The 26,664-nt window shown below is 38.5% G+C and overlaps 1 protein-coding gene across 1 annotated transcript in view; it reads right to left on the reverse strand.

Annotated features, from left to right (window-relative positions):
* The window catches only part of LOC132493656 (solute carrier family 22 member 10-like), a 45,686-nt gene that overhangs the window by 5,473 nt on the left and 13,549 nt on the right, over positions 1-26,664 (reverse strand). The window contains exons 3-7 of the mRNA XM_060104396.1: positions 5,394-5,548; positions 5,123-5,291; positions 3,809-3,932; positions 3,224-3,339; positions 167-381 (exon numbers count right to left, since the gene is read on the reverse strand). Of these exons, the coding sequence (XP_059960379.1) occupies positions 167-381; positions 3,224-3,339; positions 3,809-3,932; positions 5,123-5,291; positions 5,394-5,548 (779 nt within the window). The remainder of the gene's footprint in view (positions 1-166; positions 382-3,223; positions 3,340-3,808; positions 3,933-5,122; positions 5,292-5,393; positions 5,549-26,664) is intronic.

Raw genomic sequence — 26,664 nt, forward strand, 5'->3', positions numbered from 1 at the left:
AAATTTTTAGCAGAATTTCTCATAAACCATCAGATTGGTTTGGGGGAATACTTAGCGCATAAGTGGTACCTCTTTTTAAACCTGACTTCAGACAAGTGTGACCAATACAATCCCTGAAGGGTGGGAAAAAGACACTTTTCTCCCCCAAAGTCCCATCTTCTCTCACCTTGGGGCACAAACGTGTTGGTCAAAATGGAAAGTCCCACCAGGAACATGAAAAGCATCTGGGTTGGTCGACGGCCCATATAATTCAATACTAGAAGTGCAAGACATCGGGCTAAGGCAGTGAGAACTCCAAAGATTACCTGGAACAGGAAAATATTGCTCCCAAATTGCTGTAGATTGATAAAAATGCCAAAAAAGGGTATTGTGCTTGCAAATCTGTAGTGAACAAAAGAGGAAAGACACAAGCTGTAAGATTTAGAGCCAACGTGTTGCAGTCGATTATTATATTGACCCAGGCAGCCAATGATCAATGTTTAAGAATAAAGGTGTAGTCTGATTTGTATAACACTTCCTTTTAGGGTGATAAAGTTACCATTAAAATAACATGGCTATAAAGGAAAATGATTCCTTTTGTCCTTCTTTTTTTTGAGTCCCTAAGCATAGAGTTAGCAGTGACGGGAAAACATAACCTGACTCAATCACCAAACTGGATGGTATAGAGAATTTGAATATATAAGCATTAAACTTAAAATTTAGGGAAATCATTTCTTTTTGAGAGTTGTCTGTATGCTGTGAGTCCTCCTTCTATTCCGCCAGCCCCAATACTGTAAAGCGTTTCCCTTTTCTCAACTAGTGACTGAAACTGCAAAGAAACTACCTGTGTCCCCTTGAGTGGGAGCATAGTGTCCTGGTTTCAAACACAGTTCTGGGAAATTTAAAGCTCATATAAGAGTTCTTGGGGCTAAAAGAAAATGTAAGAATTCAGGAAAGCAAACGTACCAACTGTACCATCAGAAATGGAATCAAAGATTCCCACTGAGGATCTACCTTTTACCCAAAGAGCATCTAAGGGAAAGGAGTCCACATAAAAGATCTATTTCACCCAGAGAGAGACAGATTTAGGTATTGCAATAGAAGAAACCATCACAGTAAATAGACATTTCTCCAAAGAAGATATACAGATTGCCAACAAACACATGAAAGAATGCTCAACATCATTAATCATTAGAGAAATTCAAATCAAAACTACAATGAGATATCATCTCACACTGGTCAGAATGGCCATCATCAAAAAATCTAGAAACAATAAATGCTGGAGAGGGTGTGGAGAAAAGGGAACCCTCTTGCACTGTTGGTGGGAATGTAAATTGATACAGCCACTATGGAGAACAGTATGGACGTTCCTTAGAAAACTAAAAATAGAAGTACCATATGACCCAGCAATCCCTCTATTGGGCATACACCCTGAGAAAACCACAGTTCAAAAAGAGTCATGTACCAAAGCGTTCATTGCAGCTCTATTTACAATAGCCAGGACATGGAAGCAACCTAAGTGTCCATCAACAAATGAATGGATAAAGAAGATGTGGCACATATATACAATGGAATATTAATCAGCCATAAAAAGGAACGAAACTGAGTTATTTGTAGTGAGGTGGATGGACCTAGAGACTGTAATACAGAGTGAAGTAAGTCAGAAAGAGAGAAACAAATACTGTATGCTAACATATATATATGGAATATTAAAAAAAAAAAGAAAGAAAGAAAAGAAAAAAAAGATCAGAAGAACCTAAGGGCAAGATGGGAATAAAGATGCAGACCTACTAGAGAGTGGACTTGAGGATACAGGGAGGGGGAAGGGTAAGCTGGGACAAAGTGAGAGAGTGGCATGGACATATATACACTACCAAACGTAAAATAGATAGCTAGTGAGAAGCAGCCGCATAGCACAGGGGAGATCAGCTCGGTGCTTTGTGACGACCTAGAGGGTGGGAGGGTGGGAGGGAGGGAGATGCAAGAGGGAAGAGATATGGGGACATATGTATATGTATAACTGATTCACTTTGTTATAAAGCAGAAACTAACACACCATTGTAAAGCAATTATACTTCAATAAAGATGTTTTAAAAAAAGAAAATAGAAGAAATCATCACAGAACACAGCAATTGCAAACAGGTCTTCTCTTTATCATGACATGTACTTTTCCCTTCCACTCTGATTATCTAGAATTCAGAAACGTAAGTCTGTGTCCTAGTGGATATGAAAAGGTCAAAAAGCACAATGTAGTTAAATGAATAAGCAGTCTACTAGGATATGTCTGGGAAAGATAAATTTTACTATTCAATAGTCACTTTCTTAAGCTTGGCAGTGGGTGTTTATCATCCTGTGTGCTTTTTGTCCATGTATGTAAATCTTCAAAAATTCAGAAGTTAAAATTTCTCCTCCTGACTATACCAAAGTAAATACTTATATCCCCTCAAGAGATAATGAGCAAGACTTTAACAGAAGCCCTTGTGCTAACACACAAAAAACTGTATTCAAATTGGAAACAAAAGTCCATCAATATTGAAGTACATAAAGAAATTGTAGTGTATTCATCTAATGGAAACTAAAGCACTAGGGAGGAGAACAACCTACTGTCACATGCAACAGAATGGATGAATCTTCATGAATGAGCATGAGGAAAGGCGGCCTGTCACAGAACCTTTCTATCATTTATATTATGTGAAGGTCAAGATCAGGCAACACTCATCTGCAGTGAAGGAGATCAGAACCACTGTTAAGTTTTATTTGGCACAGGAGCGGGCTGTGAGGAGAGAACAGTCAGGCAATGGTGTGGAGGTGGTGAATATTGCTGTAGCAGATAGTTGAGGGGAAGTCTTGGGGAATTAGGATTTTCTATCTTGATCTGTATGTTGGCTACCTTTTTACATACTGACATTTTCATTGATTTGTATCTGTTTTTTACCTCTTCATGTTTCTGTTTGCAACGTTTGCTTCAATTAAAATTGAAAGAAAAATGAAGAAAATTAAGTGCCCAAATCTGTACTGTGATGGAAGTTCTCAACATCAATCTCCAGAGAAAAGACTGATAGTGTGATATGACCTAACTAACTTTTCATCATATAATCAGTTTCATGTGAGTGTTATTTGGTGTGATTTCCTCATTTTTTTCTCCAAATCAGTGCCTCCCACTCACAGCACTGTTAAAACCTGTGAAATACATAGATTCATGTCCCCACTCTTTGAATGTTGTCATGCACCGCGTGGAACCCACCTCACAAAGAGCAGGAGACAGATCCTCTTACGCAGGTTGGGTGTGCGGAACAAGTCAAATACAGTAGTTTTGGTCTGTGCGGCCTCCAGCTCCTCCATCATGGTCGCTCTCAAACCCTTCAAGAACGACAAACGTGTCATTTGCCAACACAGTGCCAGGTATTGTGATGAGCACTGGCACCCAATAGGAGAGGAGAGATGTGTTCCCTTTCTTTATAACGTAACATGTTACACATACAATCACAGGAGTGAACATGGTATGAAGAAGGATGCAGGGAGTTAAAAGAGACTCCAGGAAATTAAATGGCAACAATGATATTTTGAAAATGAGGCCACAGAGGTGGGCAGGGTACCCAGGAGAGCACATAGGGTATAGAGTCAGATCAGGAATTGAGCTATAGGAAGAAGCTCTGTACAGTGCTCACAGCTTCTTTTCTATGAGATGGCCATGAAAGACCAGGGAATTTGCATTCTCAACTAGCTGCCCTTGTTAGAAAAGCAGTTTGTCTATCTATAATAAGGAGAAGGCAAGTGTCCATTTGTGTCTTCTCTCCAACCCAATAACCACCTTCCCCTTCCTGCTCACCTCTATGTTCAGGGCTGCTTCAGCATTCTTTATTCCATTTCTGTGTGCAACTTTTTGAAGTTCCTTTAAGCTCTCATCTGGTTTATTGGTGATAATCAGCCACCGAGCAGATTCCACCAGCCACCTGATGAAAGAAGGGCACACTAGTGCAGTCAGCTATCTCTTGCTTATTCGTCCTATGGTTAATTACAACATATGCTTTTTGCCTTCCATCCAATATCCACCACCAATTGGAGTGGTGGATATTGGATGGAAGGCAAAAAATGTACTACATGCATAGGATCACAGACTTTGTTTTCAAATTGCCTCTCTGCTTATTCACCAGGAGATTTTCCAAAGAGGCTTATGAAGCTTAAGTTTGAGAGTCCCTCACTTGCATAAACCCCTTCCAAAGCTGAGCATGAGATCTGGCAAATTTGTGCCATAGTATATATTCTATATATAGTATATATAACGTATATTATTTTGAAAAAAGAAGTCCCCAAATTATGTAAACTTTTAGACCAACAAATATTGTGAATACTCCTTCCACTACCAGAAGTGTTGGTAACTAACTACATAAATGAGTCACTTATTTACATCTGCTTTAGTGTTCTTATAAATAAATGGAAACAATAAGCACATCTTCCTTGTTATGAGAATAGAATGACTTAGCAGATGAGTCTGACATGGATTACACTCTTCTTTCTCTCTGTACTCATCTCACTATATTAAGCCTGTAGTCATCTTTCTGTGATCTACTAAAGCTAATTCTCCCTAGAGTGGTTTTAAGTGTAGGGGTGGAATTATCCATAAATAAATATTTGTTAAAATTATTTAAGGGAAGAGGGAGTGTTGAATACGTAATGTAAGTCATCCAATCTGCATGTCATTTTCACTTCTGGAGAAATTCTGTTGCTATTTTGTTAAATTGCTCTATGAATAAATTTTCTGCCTCTTCCTTTATCCAATTTCATCTGCAACATAGAAAATCATGGAAAACTTTATTGTACCTTATTCATTCCAAAGCCAAAAAATTGAAAGTATATCTTCAAGTCTATAAGAAAAATAATATTGGAATAACTCAATGACCACAATACTGGGTAAGACTTAGGAAGCAAAATGGCAGAAAATACCTCGAGCTCCCTTGAAGGAAGATCACTGTTACTCCCTATTCTACTTCTCAAATCTCAAATTGATCAGAGTGAACAGATGAGAAACACTGGTTTAGGTCAAAACAACAGGAAAGGGTCCAGGGAATAAGAAAATCAGTATATCCCAATTCAATATGCATTTTCATCCTAGGTTCCCTTAAGTGGAGAGAGAGGCTCATACCTTGAGGAGAAAAAGAAGACAAAGAATGGTATAGACACTACCAGCTGCAGGGTATGCCAGTCTCGAAAGACAAAAGCCAGTCCTCCCAGCATTATCTGTCCAATACTAATGGCACAGGTTATCAGTGTTATTACCATGGCTTTTGACTGGGACCTTGTCCACTCTACAACTGAAAGAAAACCCAATTGGGATATTAATGTCACATAAGGGTGAAATTTCAAGGTTAAATTCAAGGCTTGGAAAATCAAGAAAATCAAAACTGTTGACTTACTGAGCATCCAGTTATTTGTTATGATGACCACAGCAGAACAACCTGACCAGAAGCGTAGTGAGCAGTAAATGGGGAAGGTGGGAGCAAAGGCTGCACAGGTCCCAGAGATGGCGAGCTGGAGCAAACACCACCTGAGAATCAACTTTCTCCCAAAGCTAAGAAACAGAGAGGCAGGTTAGATTATGGGAGGAATGATAATTTGTGGTAAAAAAAAAAAATTAAGAAAACAAAGCATACATTGAAATTTAGACAATGTTTTAACAAGTGATTCTTTGTACCTGAAACCTTGAGTAAACAAGAGCTAAATCAACAACGGAAATCGCTTCATACTAACACTCTGGTTTACAGACTAACATTACTAAAACTTCATCATCCAATCCCCAGGAGGACTCTGACAGGAAGTGATACCATACAAAAGAAACTACAATGTTGGATATTGGAATATACCATGAGCATTCATTGTACTAACGTTATGTATTTACCATAGTGGAGAGTCTGTATAGTGTGTAGAACACAAGAGAGCTAAAAGTGTACTTTGGTCTCTAGCACCAGACAGGTGAAGACGCAACTGATGCAAATGATCAGTGAAGCAATGCATCAAAGTTGTTGAAGATTTATGTAAGAGTCACTCTTTGTTGAATCTGTATTTATAAACCTCAAGTAATGTGCTTTCCTAGAATAGAATATAAGAGCACCATAACCCAGACAGTGGCTATTATATCAATCTCTCACAGGAAAGAATTATGTAAAATGGAGAATGAAGGGAAAAAGAATGTGAGAGACAAATAAGGAAAAGTGAATTTTTTCTTTCATTGGGCATCAAGAAAAGAGGGCCTTAGTAGAGATAACGTGGACTAAACGAGATGTGTTAATGTAAATATAAGCCCATTGTCTGTAATAAAAACAGACAGACAGTGTTTGGTATTAGGAATTCCTCTGCAATATTTAGAAATAGCATCAAATAATTTCCTCCCAAACAGAAAATGGGATACAAAAGAACAAACACAACACCAAATAATCATGTTCATAATCACTATCATCATCAAGAAAATGGTTTAGAAAACAAAAAATGAAATGGTAGATGGAAAGAAAATCCCCAATCAAACTAATTGCTAATGACCTAAACACTCCATCGAATGATAGAGATTACCAGAGTGAATTAAAAAACTGTTGTATTTTTTTAACATCTTTATTGGAGTATAATTGCTTTACAATGTTGTGTTAGTTTCTGCTGTATCACAAAGTGAATTAGCTATATGTATAAATATATCCCCATAAACCCTTCCTCTTGCATCTCCCTCTCGTGCTCCCTATACCAGCCCTCTAGGTGATCACAAAGCACCGAGCTGATCTCCCCATGGGATACAACCGCTTCCCATTATCTATTTATTTGACATTTGGTAGTGTATATATGTCCTTTCCACTCTCTCACTTCGTCCCAGCTTCCCCTTCCCCCTCCCCATGTCCTCAAGTCCATTCTCTACGTCTGTGTCTTTATTCCTGTCCTGCCCCTAGGTTCTTCAGAATGATTTTTTTTTAGCTTACATATATATGTGTTAGCATACGGTATTTGTTTTTCTCTTTCTGACTTACTTCAGTCTGTATAACAGACTCTAAGTCCATCCACCTCACTACAAATAACTCAATTTCGTTTCTTTTCATGGCTGAGTAACATTCCATTGTATATATGTGCAACATCTTCTTTATCCATTCATCTGTTGATGGACACTTAGGTCGCTTCCATGTCCTGGCTATTGTAAATAGTGCTGCAATGAACATTGTGGTACATGACTTTTTTTGAATTGTGGTTTTCTCAGGGTGTATGTGCAGTAGTGGGATTGCTGGGTAGTATGGTAGTTCTATTTTTAGTTTTTTAAGGAACCTCCAGACTGTTCTCCATAGTGGCTGTGTCAATTTACCTTCCCACCAACAGTGCAAGAGTGTTCCCTTTTCTCCACACCCACACAAGCTTTTATTGTTTATAGATTTTTTGATGATGGCCATTCTGACCAGTGTGAAGAGATATGTCATTGTAGTTTTGATTTTCATTTATCTAATGATTAATGATGTTGAGCATTCTTTCATGTGTTTGTTGGCAATCTGTATATCTTCTTTGGAGAAATATCTAATTAGGTCTTCAGCCCATTTTTGGATTGGGTTGTTTGTATTTTTGATATTGAGCTGAATGAGCTGCTTGTATGTTTTGGAGATTAATCCTTTGTCAGTTGCTTCATTTGCAAATATTTTCTCCCATTCTGAGGGTTGTCTTTTGGTCTTGTTTATGGTTTCCTTTGCTGTGCAAAAGCTTTCAAGTTTCATTAGGTCCCATTTGTTTATTTTTGTTTTTATTTCCATTTCTCTAGGAGGTGGGTCAAAAAGGATCTTGCTGTGATTTATGTCATAGAGTGTTCTGCCTATGTTTTCCTCTAAGAGTTTTATAGTGTCTGGCTTTATATTCAGGTCTTTAATCCATTTTGAGGTTGTTTTTGTGTATGGTGTTAGGAAGTGTTCTAATTTCATTCTTTTACATGTAGCTGTACAGTTTTCCCAGCACTTCTTATTGAAGAAGCTGTCTTTTCTGCATTGTGTATTCTTGCCTCCTTTATCAAATATAAGGTGGCCATATGTGCATGGGTTTATCTCTGGGCTCTCTATCCTGTTCCATTGATCTATATTTCTGTTTTTGTACCAGTATCATACTGTCCTGTTTACTGTAGCTTTGTAGTATAGTCTGAAGCCAGGCAGCATGATTCCTCCAGCTCCATTTCTCTTTCTCAAGATTGCTTTGGCTATTTGGGGTCTTTTGTGTTTCCATACAAATTGTGAAATTTTTTGTTCTAGTTCAGTGAAAAATGCCATTGGTAGTTTGATAGGGATTGCACTGAATCTGTAGATTGCTTTGGGTAGTATAGTCATTTTCACAATGTTGATTCTTCCAATCCAAGAACATGGTATATCTCTCCATCTGTTTGTATCATCTTTAATTTCTTTCATCAGTGTCTTATAGTTTTCTGCATACAGGTCTTTTGTCTCCGTAGGTAGGTTTATTCCTAGATATTTTATTCTATTTGTTGCAATGGTAAATGGGAGTATTTTCTCAATTTCAGTTTCAGACTTTTCATCATTAGTGTATAGGAATGCAAGAGATTTCTGTGCATTAATTTTGTATCCTGCTACTTTACCAAATTCATTGATTAGCTCTAGTAGTTTTCTGGTAGCATCTTCAGGATTTTCTATGTATAGTATCAGGTCATCTGCAAACAGTGAGTTTGCTCCTTCTTTTCCAATTTGGATTCCTTTTATTTCTTTGTCATCTCTGATTGCTGTGGCTAAAACTTCCAAAACTATGTTCAATAATAGTGGTGAGAGTGAGCATCCTTGTCTTGTTCCTGATCTTAGGGGAAATGGTTTCACTTTTTCATCATTGAGAATGATGTTGGCTGTGGGTTTTTCATATATGACCTTTATTATGTTGAGGTAAGTTCCCTCTCTGCCTACTTTCTGGAGGTTTTTTTTAAATCATAAATCGGTGTTGAATTTTGTCAAAAGCTTTTTCTGCATCTATTGAGATGATCATATGGTTTTTCTCCTTCAATTTGTTAATATGGTGTATCACATTGATTGATTTGCGTATATTGAAGAATACTTGCATTCCTGGGGTAAACCCCACTTGATCATTGTGTATGATCCTTTTAATGTGCTGTTGGATTCTGTTTGCTAATATTTTGTTAAGGATTTTTGCACGTTTGTTCATCAGTGATATTGGCTTGTAGTTTTCTTTCTTTGTGACATCTTTGTCTGGTTTTGGTATCAGGGTGATGGTGGCCTCGTTGAATAAGTTTGGGAGTGTTCCCCTCTCTGCAATATTTTGGAAGATTTTGACAGGGATATGTGTTAGCTCTTCTCTAAATGTTTGATAGAATTCGCGTGTGGACCCATCTTGTCATGGGCTTTTATTTGTTGGAAGATTTTTAATCACAGTTTCAATTTCAGTGCTTGTCATTGGTCTGTTTATATTTTCTATTTCTTCCTGGTTCACTCTCTGAAGGTTGTGCTTTTCTAAGAATTTTTCTATTTCTTCCAGGTTTTCTATTTTATTGGCATATGGTTTCTTGTAGTGATCAAAAAAGTGATGTACTTTTACACTGCCCACTGTAGTACTTAAAATATTGTCAGTTGAAAGATGGACCTAGAGTCTGTCATACAGAGTGAAGTAAGTCAGAATGAGAAAAAAAAATACCGTATGCTAACACACTTATATGGAATCTAAAAAAAACAAAAAACGGTACTGATGAACCTAGTGGCAGTGCAGGAATAAAGACGCAGACGTAGAGAAAGGACTTGAGGACACAGACGGGTAAAGGGAAAGTTGGGACGAAGCGAGAGAGTAGCATTGACATACATACACTACCAAATGTAAAATGGATGGCTAGTGGGAAGCTGTTGCGTAGCATGGGGAGATCAGCTCGATGCTCTGTGAGGACCTAGAGGGGTGTGATAGGGAGGGTGGGAGGGAGGGGATATGGGGTTATATGTATACATATAGCTGATTCACCCTGTTATACAGCAGAAACTAACACAACATTGTAAAGCAATTATACTCCAATAAAGAGGTAAAAAAATGTAAATTGACAGAAAAAGATATAGAATTAAAATAGTAATAATAATGTGGGAGTCTTTATATTAATATCAAATAAAATAAATTTCAAAACAAAATACATTTACAGAAAAGATAACGCTGGAAATGTCAAATGTACCTTAACTTAAAAAAAGTTTGAAATACATGAAACAATATTGACAGAACTAGACACATAATCACAATGATATTTGGAGATATATTTGAATGTTTTTATTGTCATATGATAGATACAATACTTGTCATTTTAATCATTTTTAGATACAAACCTGTGATTAATTACATTCGTCATGTTGTGCTACCATCATTGTCTTTTTTCTGAGACATTTACATCAACACAAAGAGAAATTCTATCACCATCAAGCAGTAATTTCCCATTCACTCCTGCCCTCTTATTCTTCTGATATCACTAATCTTTCTGTCTCTATTAATTTGCCTATTCTAGATATATTTCATATAAGTGGATGCCTACAACATTTGTTCTTTTGTGTCAGGTTTATTTCATTTAGCATAATTTTTTCAAGGTTCATTCATGTTGTACCATGTACCAGAACTTCATTCTTTTTTTGCTGTATTCTTTGATATACAGCTGTCTAAGTCCCTGTTTTTAGAGTATACACCTAGGAGTGGAATTGCTGGTTCAGATGGCAATTACATGTTTAGATTTTTGAGGATCTGTCAAACTGTTTTCCACAGTGGTTTCACCAATTTACATTCCCACCATCAATGGACAAGAGTTTCAATTTCTCCACATGCTCACCAACACTTGAAATTTCTAAGTTTTTGTTGAAGTACTGTTGATTTACAATATTATATTAGTTTCTGGTGTACAGCACAGTGATTCAGTATTTTTGCAGATTATATTCCATTGTAAATTATTATAAGATAATGGATATAATTCCCTGTGCTTTAAAATATATCCTTGTTGCTCTTCTGTTCTATGCACAATAGTCTTATCTATCTCTTAATACCATATCTCTAATATCTCCCTCCCCACTTCCTGTCCCATTTTGTAACCACTAGTTTGCTTTCTGTATCTGTAAGCCTGGTTTTTTTTGGCATACATTCACTGGTATTATTTTTTAAGATTCCACATATAAGTGATGTTATAGAGTATTTGTCTTTCTCTCTCTGACTTATTTCACTAGCACAATATTTTCTAGGTCCATCCAAATTGCTGCAAAAACCAGAATTTCATTCTTATCATGGCTGAGTAATATTCCATTGTAAATATATACTACATCTTCTTTATTAGTCTGTTAATGGGTACACAGATTGCTCCCATGTCTCAGCTATTATAAATTGTGCTGCTATGAATATTGGGGTGCATGTATCTTTTTGAATTAAAGTTTTCATTTTTTCTGGATATTATCCCAGGAATGGAATTGCTGGGTCATATGGTAGCTCTATTTTTAGCTTTTTGAGAACCTTCCATACTGTCTTCCACAGGGGTTGCTTCAATTTACATTGTGTACAAGGGTTCCCTTTTGTCCACATTCTCACCAATATTTATTATTGTATTTGCATGGCTAGGACTTCCAATACTATGTTGAATAAATGTGGCAAGAATGAGCACCCTTTTCTTGTTCTTGAACTTATAAGAAATGCTTTCAGTTTTTCACCAGTGATTATGATGTTAGCTATGTGCTTGTCATATATGGCTATTATGATGTTGTGGTATCTTTCCTTTATGCCCACTTTCTGAAGATTTTTTACTGTAAATGAATTTTGAATTTTATCAAAATCTTTTTCTCCATCTATTTAGATGACCATATGGTTTTTCTTAATTCTTCAGTTTCTTAATGTGGTATATCACATTGATTTCTTTGCAGAAACTGAAAAATACTTGCATCCATTCGATAAAGCACACTTGATTATTCTGTATGATCTTTTTGATATATTCTTGGATTCAGTTTCCTAATAACAACATGTTATTGAGGACTTTTGCAATTATGTTCTTCAGTGATATTTGCCTCTAATTCCTTTTTTTGTGACAGCTTTGTCTGGTTTTGGTATGAGGGTGATGATGGCCTCATAGAATATGTTCAGACATGCTCCTTCCTCTGCAATTTTTTGGAATAGTTTGAGAAGTATAGATGTTTTTGTTTTTTATTTTATTTTATTGAGGTATAGTTGTTTTACAATGTTATGTTAATTTCTGCTGTACAGCAAAGTGATTAGTAATATATATATGACTATATATATGAATATATATATTCATTCTTTTTCATATTCTTGTCTTTTTTTTGTTTATTACAGGACATTGAATATAGCTCCTTGTGCTATACTGTAGGAACTTGTTTGTCCATTCAGAATATAATAGTTTGGATCTGCTAATCCCAAACTCCCAATCTATCCCTCCCCCACCACTCGTTCTGCTTGGCAACCACAAGTCTGTTCTCTATATCTATGAATCTGTTTCTGTTTTGTAGATAAATTCTTTTGCATCTTATTCTAGATTCCACATATAAGTGATATCATATGCTGTTTGTCTCTCTCTTTCTGACTTACTTCACTTAGTATGATAATCTCTAGGTCCATCCAAGTTGCTGAAAATGGCATTATTTCATTCTTTTTTGTGGCTTAGTAGTATTCCACTGTATATATGTACCACTGTATATATTTACCTTCTTTAGAGAAGGATAGATATTAACTGTTCTCTACATGTTTGGTAGAATTCCCCTTTGAAGCCATTTGGCCCTGGACTTTTGTTTGCAAGAAGTTTTTTAAATTAAAGATTCTATCTCACTTCTACTGATCAGTCTGTTCAAATTGTCTGTTTCTTCTTGACTCAGTATTGGCAGGCTGCATGTTTTTAGAAATTTGTTAATTTCTTCTAGGTTGTCCAATATTTTGATGTATAAATAGTCATAGTATTCTTTTATGATTTTTTTTGTTTCTCTGTGGTATCAATTGTCATTTCCCCTCTTTCATTTCTTATTTTGTTTATTTGGGTCCTCTCTCTTTTCTTCTTAGTGAGCCTGGCTACAGGTTTATCAATTTTGTTTATATTTTCAAAAAACCAACTCTTGGTTCCATTGATCTTTTCTATTTTTTAAATTTATATTTATTTATTTTCTTTCTGAACTTTATTACTTCCTTCCTTCTAGTGACTTGTGTTTTGTTTGTCTTTCTTTTTCTAACTATGTTTAGGTGGTTTATTTGAGAATTTTCTTGTTTGGGGGGGAAGGCCTGTATTGCTATAAAATTCCCTCTTAGAACTGCTTTTGATGCATCTCACAGTTTATGGAAAGTGTGCTTCATTTTCACTTGTCTCAGGGTATATTCTGATTTCCTCTTTGATTTTGTCATTGACCCAGTAGTTTCTTAGCAGCATGTTATTTAGTCTCCACATGTCTGTTCTTTTCCCATTTTTCTTCCTGTAGTTGATTTCTGGATTCATACTGCTGTGGTAGGAAAAAATGCTTTATATTATTTCTATCTTAAATTTGTTGAGACTTGTTTTGTGGTCCAATATGTGATCTATCCTGGAGAACATTCCATGTGCACTTGAAGAGAATGTGTATTCTGATTTTTCGGTGGGGGGGAGGGTGGATGTGATGTCCTGTAGATATCACTAAGTCCAACTGGTCTATTGTGTCTTTAAGACCACTTTTGCCTTACTGATTTTCTGTCTGGATGATCAGTCCACTGATGTCAGTGGAATGTTAAATTTTCCTACTATTATTGTATTATTGTCAATTTCTCCCTTTATGTTTGCTAGTGTTTGCTTTATATATTTAGGTGTTCCTCTATTGAGTGCATATATGTTAGCTAGTGTAATATCCTGTTCTTGTATTTATCCTTGTATTATTATATAAAACCTTCTTTGTCTTTTTCTATAGGCTTTGTTATAAAATCTATTATGTTTCATATGAGTACTGCTACTTCTGATTTCTTGTTGTTTCCCTTTGAAATATCTTTTTCTATCCCTTCACTTTCAGACTCACTCTCAAGTTGTCTCATGTGAGCAGCATACTGAATGTCTTGGTTTCTTTTTCCAATTAGCTACTCTATATCTTTTGATTGGAGCATTTAGTTAATTGATATTTAAAGTAATTATTGATAGTGGTGTACTTTTGCAATTTTATTACATGTTTTCCAGTTGTTTTTATAGATCTCCTTTCTTCATTTTATCTTCTTTTAGTTCCTACTATTGTGATTTGATAATTTTCTTTTTAAAATTTTTTTCTTACTTTTTATTGGAGTACAGTTGATTTACAATGTTGTGTTGGTTTCAGGTGTACACACTACTATATATAAAATGATGATTTTCTTTAATAGTGTTCTTGGCTTTCTCTCTTTATGATTTTTGTGTATTCTTTTTATAAATTTATTTATTATTTATTTTTGGCTGTGTTGGGTCTTCCTTGTTGCACGTGGGCTTTCTCTAGTTGCGGCGAGCGGGAGCTGCTCTTCCTCACAGTGCACGGGTTTCGCATCACGGTGGCTTCTCTTGTTGTGGAGCACAGGCTCCAGGTGCGCGGGCTTCAGTAGTTGTGATGCATGGGCTTAGTTGGTCCACAGCATGTGGGATCTTCACCGACCAGGGCTCGAACCTGTGTCCCCTGCCTTGGCAGGTAGATTCTTAACCACTGTGCCACCAGGGAAGCCCTAAAAATATTTGTTTGTTTGTTTGTTTGTTTTGTTGCACCCTGTCAGTTGCAGCAGACGGGCTCCTTAGTTGTGGCATGCATGTGGGATCTAGCTCCCTGACCAGGGATTGAACCCAGGCCCCCTGCATTGGGAGCATGGAATCTTAACCACTGCACCACCAGGGAAGTCCTGATTTTTGTGTATTTACTATAGGTTTCTGATTTATTTTTACCATGGAGTTCATGTATGTTGACTCATAATTATACCCACTTGTTTTAAACTGGCTGTTATTTAAGTTCAAACACATTCTAAGACATACACATTTTTATTCCCCTCCCCCACATTTGTGGTTTTGATGTCATTTTTACATATTCATGTTTATCTCTTAACTGTTTATCTCATAGTAATTATGGTTGTTTTTACAATTTTTTGACTTTTAATGTACAGCTGGCGCATTTAGTGATCTTAAATTCTTTCTATATATTTGTGTTTCCTAATGGGATTTTCCCTCTCTTATAGATCCTTACTTCTTTTCTATTTGGAGAAGAATATTCAACATTTCTTTTACGATATGTTTAGTATTGATTAATTCTTTCAGTTTTGCTTTTCTAAGAAGTTCTTTATTTCTCTTTCTATCCTAAATGGTACTCTTGCTTTGTAGAGTATCCTGGGTTGCTGTTTTTTTCCTTTCAGCACTTTGAATATGTCATGCACTCCGTTCTGGCTTGCAAATTTTCTGCAGAAAAATCAGTTGATAGCCTTATGGGAATTCTCTTGCATATAACTCATTGTTTTTCTCTTGCTGCCTTTAGAATCCTTTCTTTATCTTTCACTTTTATCATTTTAATTATGATATATCTTGTTGTAGGTCTGTTTGGTTTAATCTTTTCTAGGACCCTCTGTGCTTCCTGTGCCTGGATATCTGTTTCTTTCTCCAGGTTTGGGAAATTTTCAGACATAATTTCCTTATATCCATTTTCAATCTACTTATCTTTCTCTTCTCCCTCTGGAACCCCAATAATGCAAATGTTGTCATGCTTCATGTTATCTCAGAGATCTTGTAGATTGTGATCATTTTTTTTAATGTGTCTTTCATTCTGCTGTTCTGACTGTGTGATTTCCAATATTCTATCTTCAGATCACTTGTGCTTTGTTATATGTCACTTAGTCTGCTAGTCATTTCTTCTAGTGTGTTCTTTATTTCAGATATTGAATTATTTATTTTTGATTAGTTCTTTCTTGCATTTTCTATTTCCTTGTTTAAATGATCAGTGTTTAGATCAATCTTTTCCCTAATTCAGTTAACATTTTTCATTATCAATGTTTTGAATTCTTTATCATGTAAATTGTTTATTTCTGTTTCATTATTTTTTAAGGCATTTTCTCTTGATCCTTCAGTTGAGAGTAGTCCCTCTGTTTTTTCATTTTACTTAACTTTCTCTGTCTCTATGTATTTAGTTGAAACAGTTACCTATTATGGTCTTGAAGGAGTGTTCTCATGTGTGAACATCTCTTTGCAGACTGGGTGTGTCCAGTGCCTTTGGGGAGAGGGCTGGATTTGATGTGGATGTCAGTCAGCTGTTTCCTCGGGGAGTGCTGGCAGGTATCACCTTGATGGAGCAGGCCTGGCAGTAGAAGACCTAGAGCCTATTCAAGATGTGAGGCAGGACTTCCCTCTGTTCAGTGGCCATCATTGCCTTGTCAGGAGCTAGATCTAATCCCAAGTTGCTGGATTGGAAGCCCTGAGGGTTGGACTCATGCTGCCTACTTTCCTTTTTTTTTTTTTTTTTTGCGGTATGCGGGCCTCTCACTGTTGTGGCCTCCCCTGTTGCAGAGCACAGGCTCCGGACGCGCAGGCTCCGGACGCGCAGGCTCAGCGGCCATGGCTCACGGGCCCAGCCGCTCCGCGGCATATGGGATCCTCCCAGACCGGGGCACGAACCCGTATCCCCTGCATCGGCAGGCGGACTCTCAACCACTTGCGCCACCAGGGAGGCCCTACTTTCCTTTTAATTGTGTGTTTTTCTTTCTCTCGACAGTGGGACCTTTGCTCTAGAGGAGGAGAGTGGTGAAGCTAGTGTGGCTTGTGCACCTACAGAGGTCTAATTCTGTGCTGTGTAGGCCTCTGCAGCTCCACTCAGATACAGCCCATGGCTGCATCTTTTCCCTGGTGGTGGCCACCCCATATCCAGTGCCGCACTGTGGCATAAAGTGAGCAGGAACAGAACATTCACTTGGCTTGGGCTGGGGGACACAGCAAGGCAGTCCTCAAAAACTGGCAGCCTCTAGAGCAGTCCCCTCTCTGCCCTGTCTCAGGGCAAGACCCTTTGTGCTTATAATTAATTGATCACTGTCCCCAGGCTACATTGCTCTTGCCCTGGGTGGAACTTCTCTTCAGGGCAGGTGGGACACATGGGGAGGGTTGTGCTGTTGTGGAGCAGCTGCTATCACAAGTCAAGGTTACTTCTAGGGCACCACTAGAGTAACTGCTAACTATGGTTGTCGCTGCTCCACCTGATGTCTACTCTGTTACAAGGGAGCATCTGCATCCCAAAATTGAGTCTTTTCCCAGGTCCTGGCCACCCTAGATCCAATTCTGCTGGTGGTGTGGAGTAAGCAGGGCCTAAGCATTTGTTCTGCTTGAGCTATGGTGCATAGTGAGGTGGTCATGATAAACACAGCAGCCACTAGAGCAGACCTCTACATGCCCTGTCTGGTGGCAAGCCAGCATGCAGGCACTCCTTACACATGTGCACCCATGAAATCTCCCTTTTTCTTTTAGTCCACTCAGAAGAGCACAGGTTCTGACAAAATAGCTTTTTTTCTCATCCTTATTTGTTTATCTACCTTTTAACCTTGGTTGTACAGGAGTACTTATGCAAATTTACAGTTAGTTTTCACTGAGAATTGTTCTACATGTAGATGTATTTGTGATGTGTTAATGGCGGGAAGTGAGGTACTCATTCTCTTGCTCCACCTTCTTGAGGTCTCTCCTATTTATGATTTTTATTTTTTTATTATACACAACTTAGTATGTGTGCACTGATTTCCCAGATAGTATTGATTTGCATTTCTTTAATAAGTGATGTTGTTGAGGTTCTTTTCGTGTGCTTATTGCAACTTGAATATCTTCTTTGTGACCATATCTATTCAAATTCTTTGCTAATTTTTAATTGGTTTATTATTTTGTCATTAAGTTATTTATATGTTCTGGATATTAAACATTTAAAAGATATATGATTTGCCAATATTTTCGCCCATTTTCAGTTTGTGTTTTCACTTTATCGATAATGTACTTTGATACACAATAGTTTTAAAATTTGATGAAGTCCAGGGGTCTGGAGGAAGATGGCGGAAGAGTAAGGTGCGGAGATCACCTTCCTCCCCAGAGATACATCAGAAATTCATCTACACGTGGAGCAACTCCTACAGAACACCTACTGAACACTGACAGAAGACCTCAGACCCCCCAAAAGGCAAGAAACTCCCCACATACCTGGGTAGGGCAAAAGAAAAAAGAATAAACAGAGACAAAAGGATAGGGACGGGACCTGCACCAGTGGGAGGGAGCTGTGAAGGAAGAAAGGTTTCCACACACTAGAAGCCCCTTCGCGGATGGAGACTGCGGGTGGCGGAGGGGGAAAGCTTCGGAGTAGCGGAGGAGAGCACAGCAACAGGGGTGCGGAGGGCAAGGCGGAGAGATTCCCGCACAGAGGATTGGTGCCCTCAGGCACACACCAGCCCGAGAGGCTTGTCTGCTCGGCCTCCAGGGCGGGCGGGGCTGGGAGCTGAGGCTCGGGTATCGGTTTCGGTCAGAGCGCAGGGAGAGGACTGGGGCTGGCGGCAGGAAGAGAGCCTGAAGGGGTTGGTGCGCCACGGCTAGCCCGGAGGGAGTCCGGGGAAAAAGTCTGGAGCTGCCGAAGAGGCAAGAGACTTTTTCTTCCCATTTGTTTCCTGGTGCGCGAGGAGAGGGCATTAAGAGCGCTGCTTAAAGAAGTTCCAGAGATGGGCGTGAGCCGCGGCTGAAGGTGCGGACCCCGGAGATGGGCGTGGGACGCTGGGGCTGCTGCAGCCGCCACCACGAGGCCTGTGTGCCAGCGCAGGTCACTGTCCACCCCCCCTTCCAGGGAGCCTGTGCAGCCCGCCACTGCCGGGGTCCCGGGACCCAGGGACGGCTTCCCCGGGAAAGCGCACGGCGCGCCTCGGGCTGGTGCAACGTCACACCGGCCTCTGCCACTGCAGGCCTGCCCCGCACTGCGTGCCCCTCTCTCCCATCAGCCTGAGTGAGCCAGAGCCCCCGAATCAGCAGCTCCTTTAAACCCGTCCTGTCTGAGCGAAGAACGGACGCCCTCCGGTGACCTACGCGCAGAGGCGGGGCCAGGTCCAAGGCTGAGACCCGGGAGCTGTGAGAGCAGAGAAGAGACAGGGAAATCTCTCTGTGCAGCCTCGGAGGCAGCGGATTAAAGCTGCATGGTCCGCTTGATGTGCCCTGCATCTGTGGAGTGCATGAATGGACAGCAAATCATACCAAATTGAGGAGGTGGACTTTGAGGACAAGATTTAAGATTTTTTCCCCTTTTCCTCTTTTTACAACGAATTATCCCAAATTAAGGAGGTGGACTTTGAGAGCAAGATTTCAGACTTTTTCCCCTTTTCCTCTTTTTACAACGAATTATCCCAAATTGAGGAGGTGGACTTTGAGAGCAAGATTTTCGACTTTTTTCCTCCTGTTCTCTTTTTGTGAATGTGTATGTGTATGCTTCTGTGTGAGATTTTCTCTGTATAGCTTTGCTTCCACCATAGGTCCCAGGGTTCTATCCGTCCGTTTTTTTTTCCAATAATTACTTTTTTATTTTTAATAATGCTACTATATTTTATACTTCATTCTATTTTACTTTATCTTCTCTCTTTCTTTTTTTCCTACCTTCCCTTGTTCCTCCCTCCCTCCACCCCTTTCTTTCTTTCTTTCTTTCTTTCCTTCCTCCCTCCCTCCCTCCCTTCTTCCTTTCACTTTCTTTTTCTTTCCTTCCTCCCTTCCTCCCTCCTTTCTTTCTTTCTTTCTTTCCATCCTTCCTCCCTCCCTCCTTTCTTTCTTTCTTTCTTCCTTCCTTCCTTTCTTTCCTTCTTCCTTTCTTTTTCTCTCTCTTTCTTTCTTCTACTAATTCTTTCTTTCTACTTTTTCTCCCTTTTATTCTGAGCCAGGTAGATGAAAGGCTCTTGGTGCTGCAGCCAGGAGTCAGTGCTGTGCCTCTGAAGTGGGAGAGCCAACTTCAGGACACGAGTCCACAAGAGACCTCCCAGCTCCACATAATATCAAGTGGCGAAAATCTCCCAGAGATCTCCATCTCAACACCAGCACCCAGCGTCAGTCAACGACCAGCAAGCTACAGTGCTGGTCACCCTATGCCAAGCAACTAGCAAGATAGGAACACAACCCGACCCATTAGCAGAGAGGCTGCCTAAAAACATAATAAGGCCACAGGCACCCCAAAACACACCACCAGACGTGGACCTGTCCACCAGAAAGACAAGATCGAGCCTCAACCACCAGAACACAGGCACTAGTCCCCCCCCACCAGGAAGCCTACACAACCTACTGAAACAACCTTAGCTACTGGGGACAGACACCAAAAACAATGGGAACTACGAATCTGCAGCCTGCAAAAAGGAGACCCCAAACACAGTAAGATAAGCAAAATGAGAAGACAGAAAAACACACAGCAGGTGAAGGGGCAAGACAAAAACCTACCAGACCTAACAAATGAAGAGATAATAGGCAGTCTACCTGAAAAAGAATTCAGAATAATGATAGTAAAGATGATCCAAGATTCTATTTCCAAGATCCAAAATCTTGGAAATAGAATAGACAAAATGCAAGAAACAGTTAACAAGGACCTAGAAGAACTAAAGATGAATCAAGCATCAATTAAAAACACAATAAATGAAATGAAAAATACTCTAGATGGGATCAATAGCAGAATAACTGAGGCAGAAGAACGGATAAGTGAGGTGGAAGATAAAATAGTGGAAATAACTGATGCAGAGCAAAATAAAGAAAAAAGAATGAAAAGAACAGAGGACAGTCTCAGAGACCTCTGGGACAATATTAAACGCACCAACATTCGAATTATAGGGGTTCCAGAAGAAGAAGAGAAAAAGAAAGGAACTGAGAAAATATTTGAAGAGATTATAGTTGAAAACTTCCCTAATATAGGAAAGGAAATAGTTAATCAAGTCCAGGAGGCACAGAGAGTCCCATACAGAATAAATCCGAGGAGAAATACACCAAGACACATATTAATCAAACTGTCAAAAATTAAACACAAAGAAATCATATTAAAAGCAGCAAGGGAAAAACAACAAATAACATGCAAGGGAATCCCCATCAGGTTAACAGCTGATCTCTCAGCAGAAACTCTACAAGCCAGAAGGGAGTGGCAGGACATAATTAAGTGATGAAGGAGAAAAACCTGCAACCAAGATTACTCTACCAAGCAAGGATCTCATTCAGATTGGATGGAGAAATTAAAACGTTTACAGACAAGCAAAAGCTGAGAGAGTTCAGCACCACCAAACGAGCTTTACAACAAATGCTAAAGGAACTTCTCTAGGCAAGAAACACAACAGAAGGAAAATACTGCCAACAAACACATGAAAGAATGCTCAACATCATTAATCATTAGAGAAATGCAAATCAAAACTACAATGAGATATCATCTCACACCAGTCAGAATGGCCGTCATCAAGAAATCTAGAAACAATAAATGCTGGAGAGGGTGTGGAGAAAAGGGAACACTCTTGCACTGCTGGTGGGAATGTGAATTGGTACAGCCACTATGGAGAACAGTATGGAGGTTCCTTAAAAAACTACAAATAGAACTACCATATGACCCAGCAATCCCACTACTAGGCATATACCCTGAGAAAACCATAATTCAAAAAGAGACATGTACCAAAATGTTCATTGCAGCTCTATTCACAATAGCCCGGAGATGGAAACAACCTAAGTGTCCATCATCGGATGAATGGATAAAGAAGATGTGGCACATATATACAATGGAATATTACTCAGCCATAAAAAGAAACGAAACTGAGCTATTTGTAATGAGGTGGATAGACCTAGAGTCTGTCATACAGAGTGAAGTAAGTCAGAAAGAGAAAGACAAATACCGTATGCTAACACATATATATGGAATTTTAAAAAAATGTCATGAAGAACCTAGGGGTAAAACGGGAATAAAGACACAGACCTACTTGAGAATGGACTTGAGGATATGGGGAGGGGGAAGGGTAAGCTGTGACAAAGCAAAAGAGAGGCATGGACATATATACACTACCAAACGTAAGGTAGATAGCTAGTGGGAAGCAGCCGCAGAGCACAGGGAGATCAGCTCAGTGCTTTGTGACCGCCTGGAGGGGTGGGATGGGGAGGGTGGGAGGGAGGGAGATGAATGAGGGAAGGGATGTGGGAACAGATGTATATGTATGACTGATTCACTTTGTTATAAAGCAGAAACTAATAAAAAAAATAATGAATCCAAAACAATTAAGGAAATGGGAATAGGAACATACATATCAATAGTTACCTTAAATGTAAATGGACTAAATGCTCCCACCAAAAGACACAGAGTGGCTGAATGGATACAAAAACAAGACCCATATATATGCTGTCTACAAGAGACCCACTTCAGACCTAGAGACACATACAGATTGAAAGTAAGGGGATGGAAAAAGATATTCCATGCAAATGGAAATCAAAAGAAAGCTGGAGTAGCAATTCTTATATCAGACAAAGTAGACTTTAAAATAAAGACTATTAGAAGAGACAAAGAAGGACACTACATAATGATAAAGGGATCAATCCAAGAAGAAGATATAACAATTGTAAATATTTATGCACCCAACATAGGAGCACCTCAATACATAAGGCAAATACTAACAGCCATAGAAGGGGAAATCGACAGTAACACACTCATAGTAGGGGACTTTAACACCCCACTTTCACCAATGGACAGATCATCCAAAATGAAAATAAATAAGGAAACACAAGCTTTAAATGATACATTAAACAAGATGGACTTAATTAATATTTATAGGACATTCCATCCAAAAAGAACAGAATACACATTTTTCTCAAGTGCTCATGGAACATTCTCCAGGATAGATCATATCTTGGGCCACAAATCAAGCTATGGTAAATTTAAGAAAATTGAAATTGTATCAAGTATCTTTTCTGACCACAATGCTATGAGACTAGATATCAATTACAGGAAAAGAGCTGTAAAAAATACAAACACATGGAGGCTAAACAATACACTACTTAATAACAAAGTGATCACTGAAGAAATCAAAGAGGAAATTAAAAAATACCTAGAAACAAATGACAATGGAGACACGACGACCCAAAACCTATGGGATGCAGCAAAAGCAGTTCTAAGAGGGAAATTTATAGCAATACAATCCCACCTTAAGAAACAGGAAACATCTCGAATAAACAACCTAACCTTGCACCTAAAGCAATTAGAGAAAGAAGAACAAAAACATCCCAAAGTTAGCAGAAGGAAAGAAATCATAAAAATCAGATCAGAAATAAATGAAAAAGAAAAGAAGGAAACGATAGCAAAGATCAATAAAACTAAAAGCTGGTTCTTTGAGAAGATAAACAAAATTGATAAACCATTAACCAGACTCATCAAGAAAAGAAGGGAGAAGACTCAAATCAATAGAATTAGAAATGAAAAAGGAGAAGTAACAACTGACACTGCAGAAATACAAAAGATCATGAGAGATTACTACAAGAAACTCTATGCCAATAAAATGGACAACCTGGAAGAAATGGACAAATTCTTAGAAATGCACAACCTGCCAAGACTGAATCAGGAAGAAATAGAAAATATGAACAGACCAATCACAAGCACTGAAATTGAAACTGTGATAAAAAATCTTCCAACAAACAAAAGCCCAGGACCAGATGGCTTCACAGGTGAATTCTATCAAGCATTTAGAGAAGAGCTAACACCTATCCTTCTCAAACTCTTCCAAAATATAGCAGAGGGAGGAACACTCCCAAACTCATTCTACGAGGCCACCATCACCTTGATACCAAAACCAGACAAGGATGTCACAAAAAAAGAAAACTACAGGCCAATGTCACTGATGAACATAGATGCAAAAATCCTCAACAAAATACTAGCAAACAGAATCCAACAGCACATTAAAAGGATCATACACCATGATCAAGTGGGGTTTATTCCAGGAATGCAAGGATTCTTCAATATACGCAAATCAATCAATGTGATACAGCATATTAACAAACTGAAGGAGAAAAACTATATGATCATCTCAATAGATGCAGAGAAAGCTTTCGACAAAATTCAACACCCATTTATGATAAAAACCCTGCAGAAAGTAGGCATAGAGAGAACTTTCCTCAACATAATAAAGGCCATATATGACAAACCCACAGCCAGCATCGTCCTCAATGGTGAAAAACTGAAACCATTTCCACTAAGATCAGGAACAAGACAAGGTTGCCCACTCTCACCACTCTTATTCAACATAGTTTTGGAAGTTTTAGCCACAGCAATCAGAGAAGAAAAGGAAATACAAGGAATCCAAATTGGAAAAGAAGAAGTAAAGCTGTCACTGTTTGCAGATGACATGATGCTATACATAGAGAATCCTAAAGCTGCTACCAGAAAACTAGTAGAGCTAATCAATGAATTTGGTAAAGTAGCAGGATACAAAATTAATGCACAGAAATCTCTGGCATTCCTATATACTAATGATGAAAAATCTGAAAGTGAAATCAAGGAAACACTCCCATTTACCACTGCAACAAAAAGAATAAAATATCTAGCAATAAACTTACCTAAGGAGACAAAAGACCTGTATGCAGAAAATTATAAGACACTGATGAAAGAAATTACAGATGATACAAATAGATGGAGAGATGTACCATGTTCTTGGATTGAAAGAATCAACATTGTGAAAATGACTCTACTACCCCAAACAATCTACAGATTCAATGCAATCCCTATCAAACTACCACTGGCATTTTTCACAGAACTAGAGCAAAAAATTTCACAATTTGTATGGAAACACAAAAGACCCCGAATAGCCAAAGCAATCTTGAGAACGAAAAATGGAGCTGGAGGAATCAGGCTCCCTGACTTCAGACTATACTACAAAGCTACAGTAATCAAGACAGTATGGTACTGGCACAAAAACAGAAAGATAGATCAATGGAACAGGATAGAAAGCCCAGAGATAAACCCACGGACATATGGTCACCTTATCTTTGATAAAGGAGGCAGGAATGTACAGTGGAGAAAGGACAGTCTCTTCAATAAGTGGTGTTGGGAAAACTGGATAGGGACATGTAAAAGTATGAGATTAGATCACTCCCTAACACCATACACAAAAATAAGCTCAAAATGGATTAAAGACCTAAATGTAAGGCCAGACACTATCAAACTCTTAGAGGAAAACATAGGCAGAACACTCTATGACATAAATCACAGCAAGATCCTTTTTGACCCACCTCCTAGAGAAATGGAAATAAAGACAAAAATAAACATATGGGACCTAATGAAACTTGAAAGCTTTTGCACAGCAAAGGAAACCATAAACAAGACCAAAAGACAACCCTCAGAATGGGAGAAAATATTTGCAAATGAAGCAACTGACAAAGGATTAATCTCCAAAATTTATAAGCTGCTCATGCAGCTCAATAACAAAAAAACAAACAACCCAATCCAAAAATGGGCAGAAGACCTAAATAGACATTTCTCCACAGAAGATATACAGACTGCCAACAAACACGTGAAAGGATGCTCAACATCTTTACTCATTAGAGAAATGCAAATCAAAACTACAATGAGATATCATCTCACACCCGTCAGAGTGGCCATCATCAAAATATCTAGAAACAATAAATGCTGGAGAGGGTGTGGAAAAAAGGGAACACTCTTGCAATGCTGGTGGGAATGTGAATTGATACAGCCACGATGGAGAACAGTATGGAGGTTCCTTAAAAAACTACAAATAGAACTACCATATGACTCAGCAATCCCACTACTGGGCATATACCCTGAGAAAACCATAATTCAAAAAGAGACATGTACCAAAATGTTCATAGCAGCCCTATTTACAATAGCCCGGAGATGGAAACAACCTAAGTGTCCATCATCGGATGAGTGGGTAAAGAAGATGTGGCACATATATACAATGGAATATTACTCAGCCATAAAAAGAAATGAAATTGAGCTATTTGTAATGAGGTGGATGGACCTAGAGTCTGTCATACAGAGTGAAGTAAGTCATAAAGAGAAAGACAAATACTGTATGCTGACACATATATATGGAATTTAAGGAAAAAAATGTCATGAAGAACATAGGGGTAAGACAGGAATAAAGACACAGACCTACTAGAGAATGGACTTGAGGATATGGGGAGGGGGAAGGGTAAGCTGTGACAAAGTGAAAGAGCGGCATGGACATATATACACTGCCAAACGTAAGGTAGATAGCTAGTGGGAAGCAGCCGCAGAGCACAGGGAGATCAGCTCAGTGCTTTGTGACCGCCTGGAGGGGTGGGATAGGGAGGGTGGGAGGGAGACGCAAAAGGGAGGGGATATGGGAACATATGTATATGTATAACTGATTAAATTTGTTATAAAGCAAAAAATAAAAAAAATTAAAAATTAAAAAAAAAACAGGAAACATCTCGAGTAAACAACCTGACCCTGCACCTAAAGCAATTAGAGAAAGAAGAACAAAAAACCCCCAAAGTTAGCAGAAGGAAAGAAATCATAAAGATCAGATCAGAAATAAATGAAAAAGAAATGAAGGAAACAATAGCAAAGATCAACCAAACTAAAAGCTGGTTCTTTGAGAAGATAAACAAAATTGATAAACCATTAACCAGACTCATCAAGAAAAAAAGGGAGAAGACTCAAATCAATAGAATGAGAAATGAAAAAGGAGAAGTAACAACTGACACTGCAGAAATACAAAAGATCATGAGAGATTACTACA

This window comes from Mesoplodon densirostris, chromosome 7, assembly GCF_025265405.1.
Source record: "Mesoplodon densirostris isolate mMesDen1 chromosome 7, mMesDen1 primary haplotype, whole genome shotgun sequence".
NCBI classification, from domain to species: domain Eukaryota; kingdom Metazoa; phylum Chordata; class Mammalia; order Artiodactyla; family Ziphiidae; genus Mesoplodon; species Mesoplodon densirostris.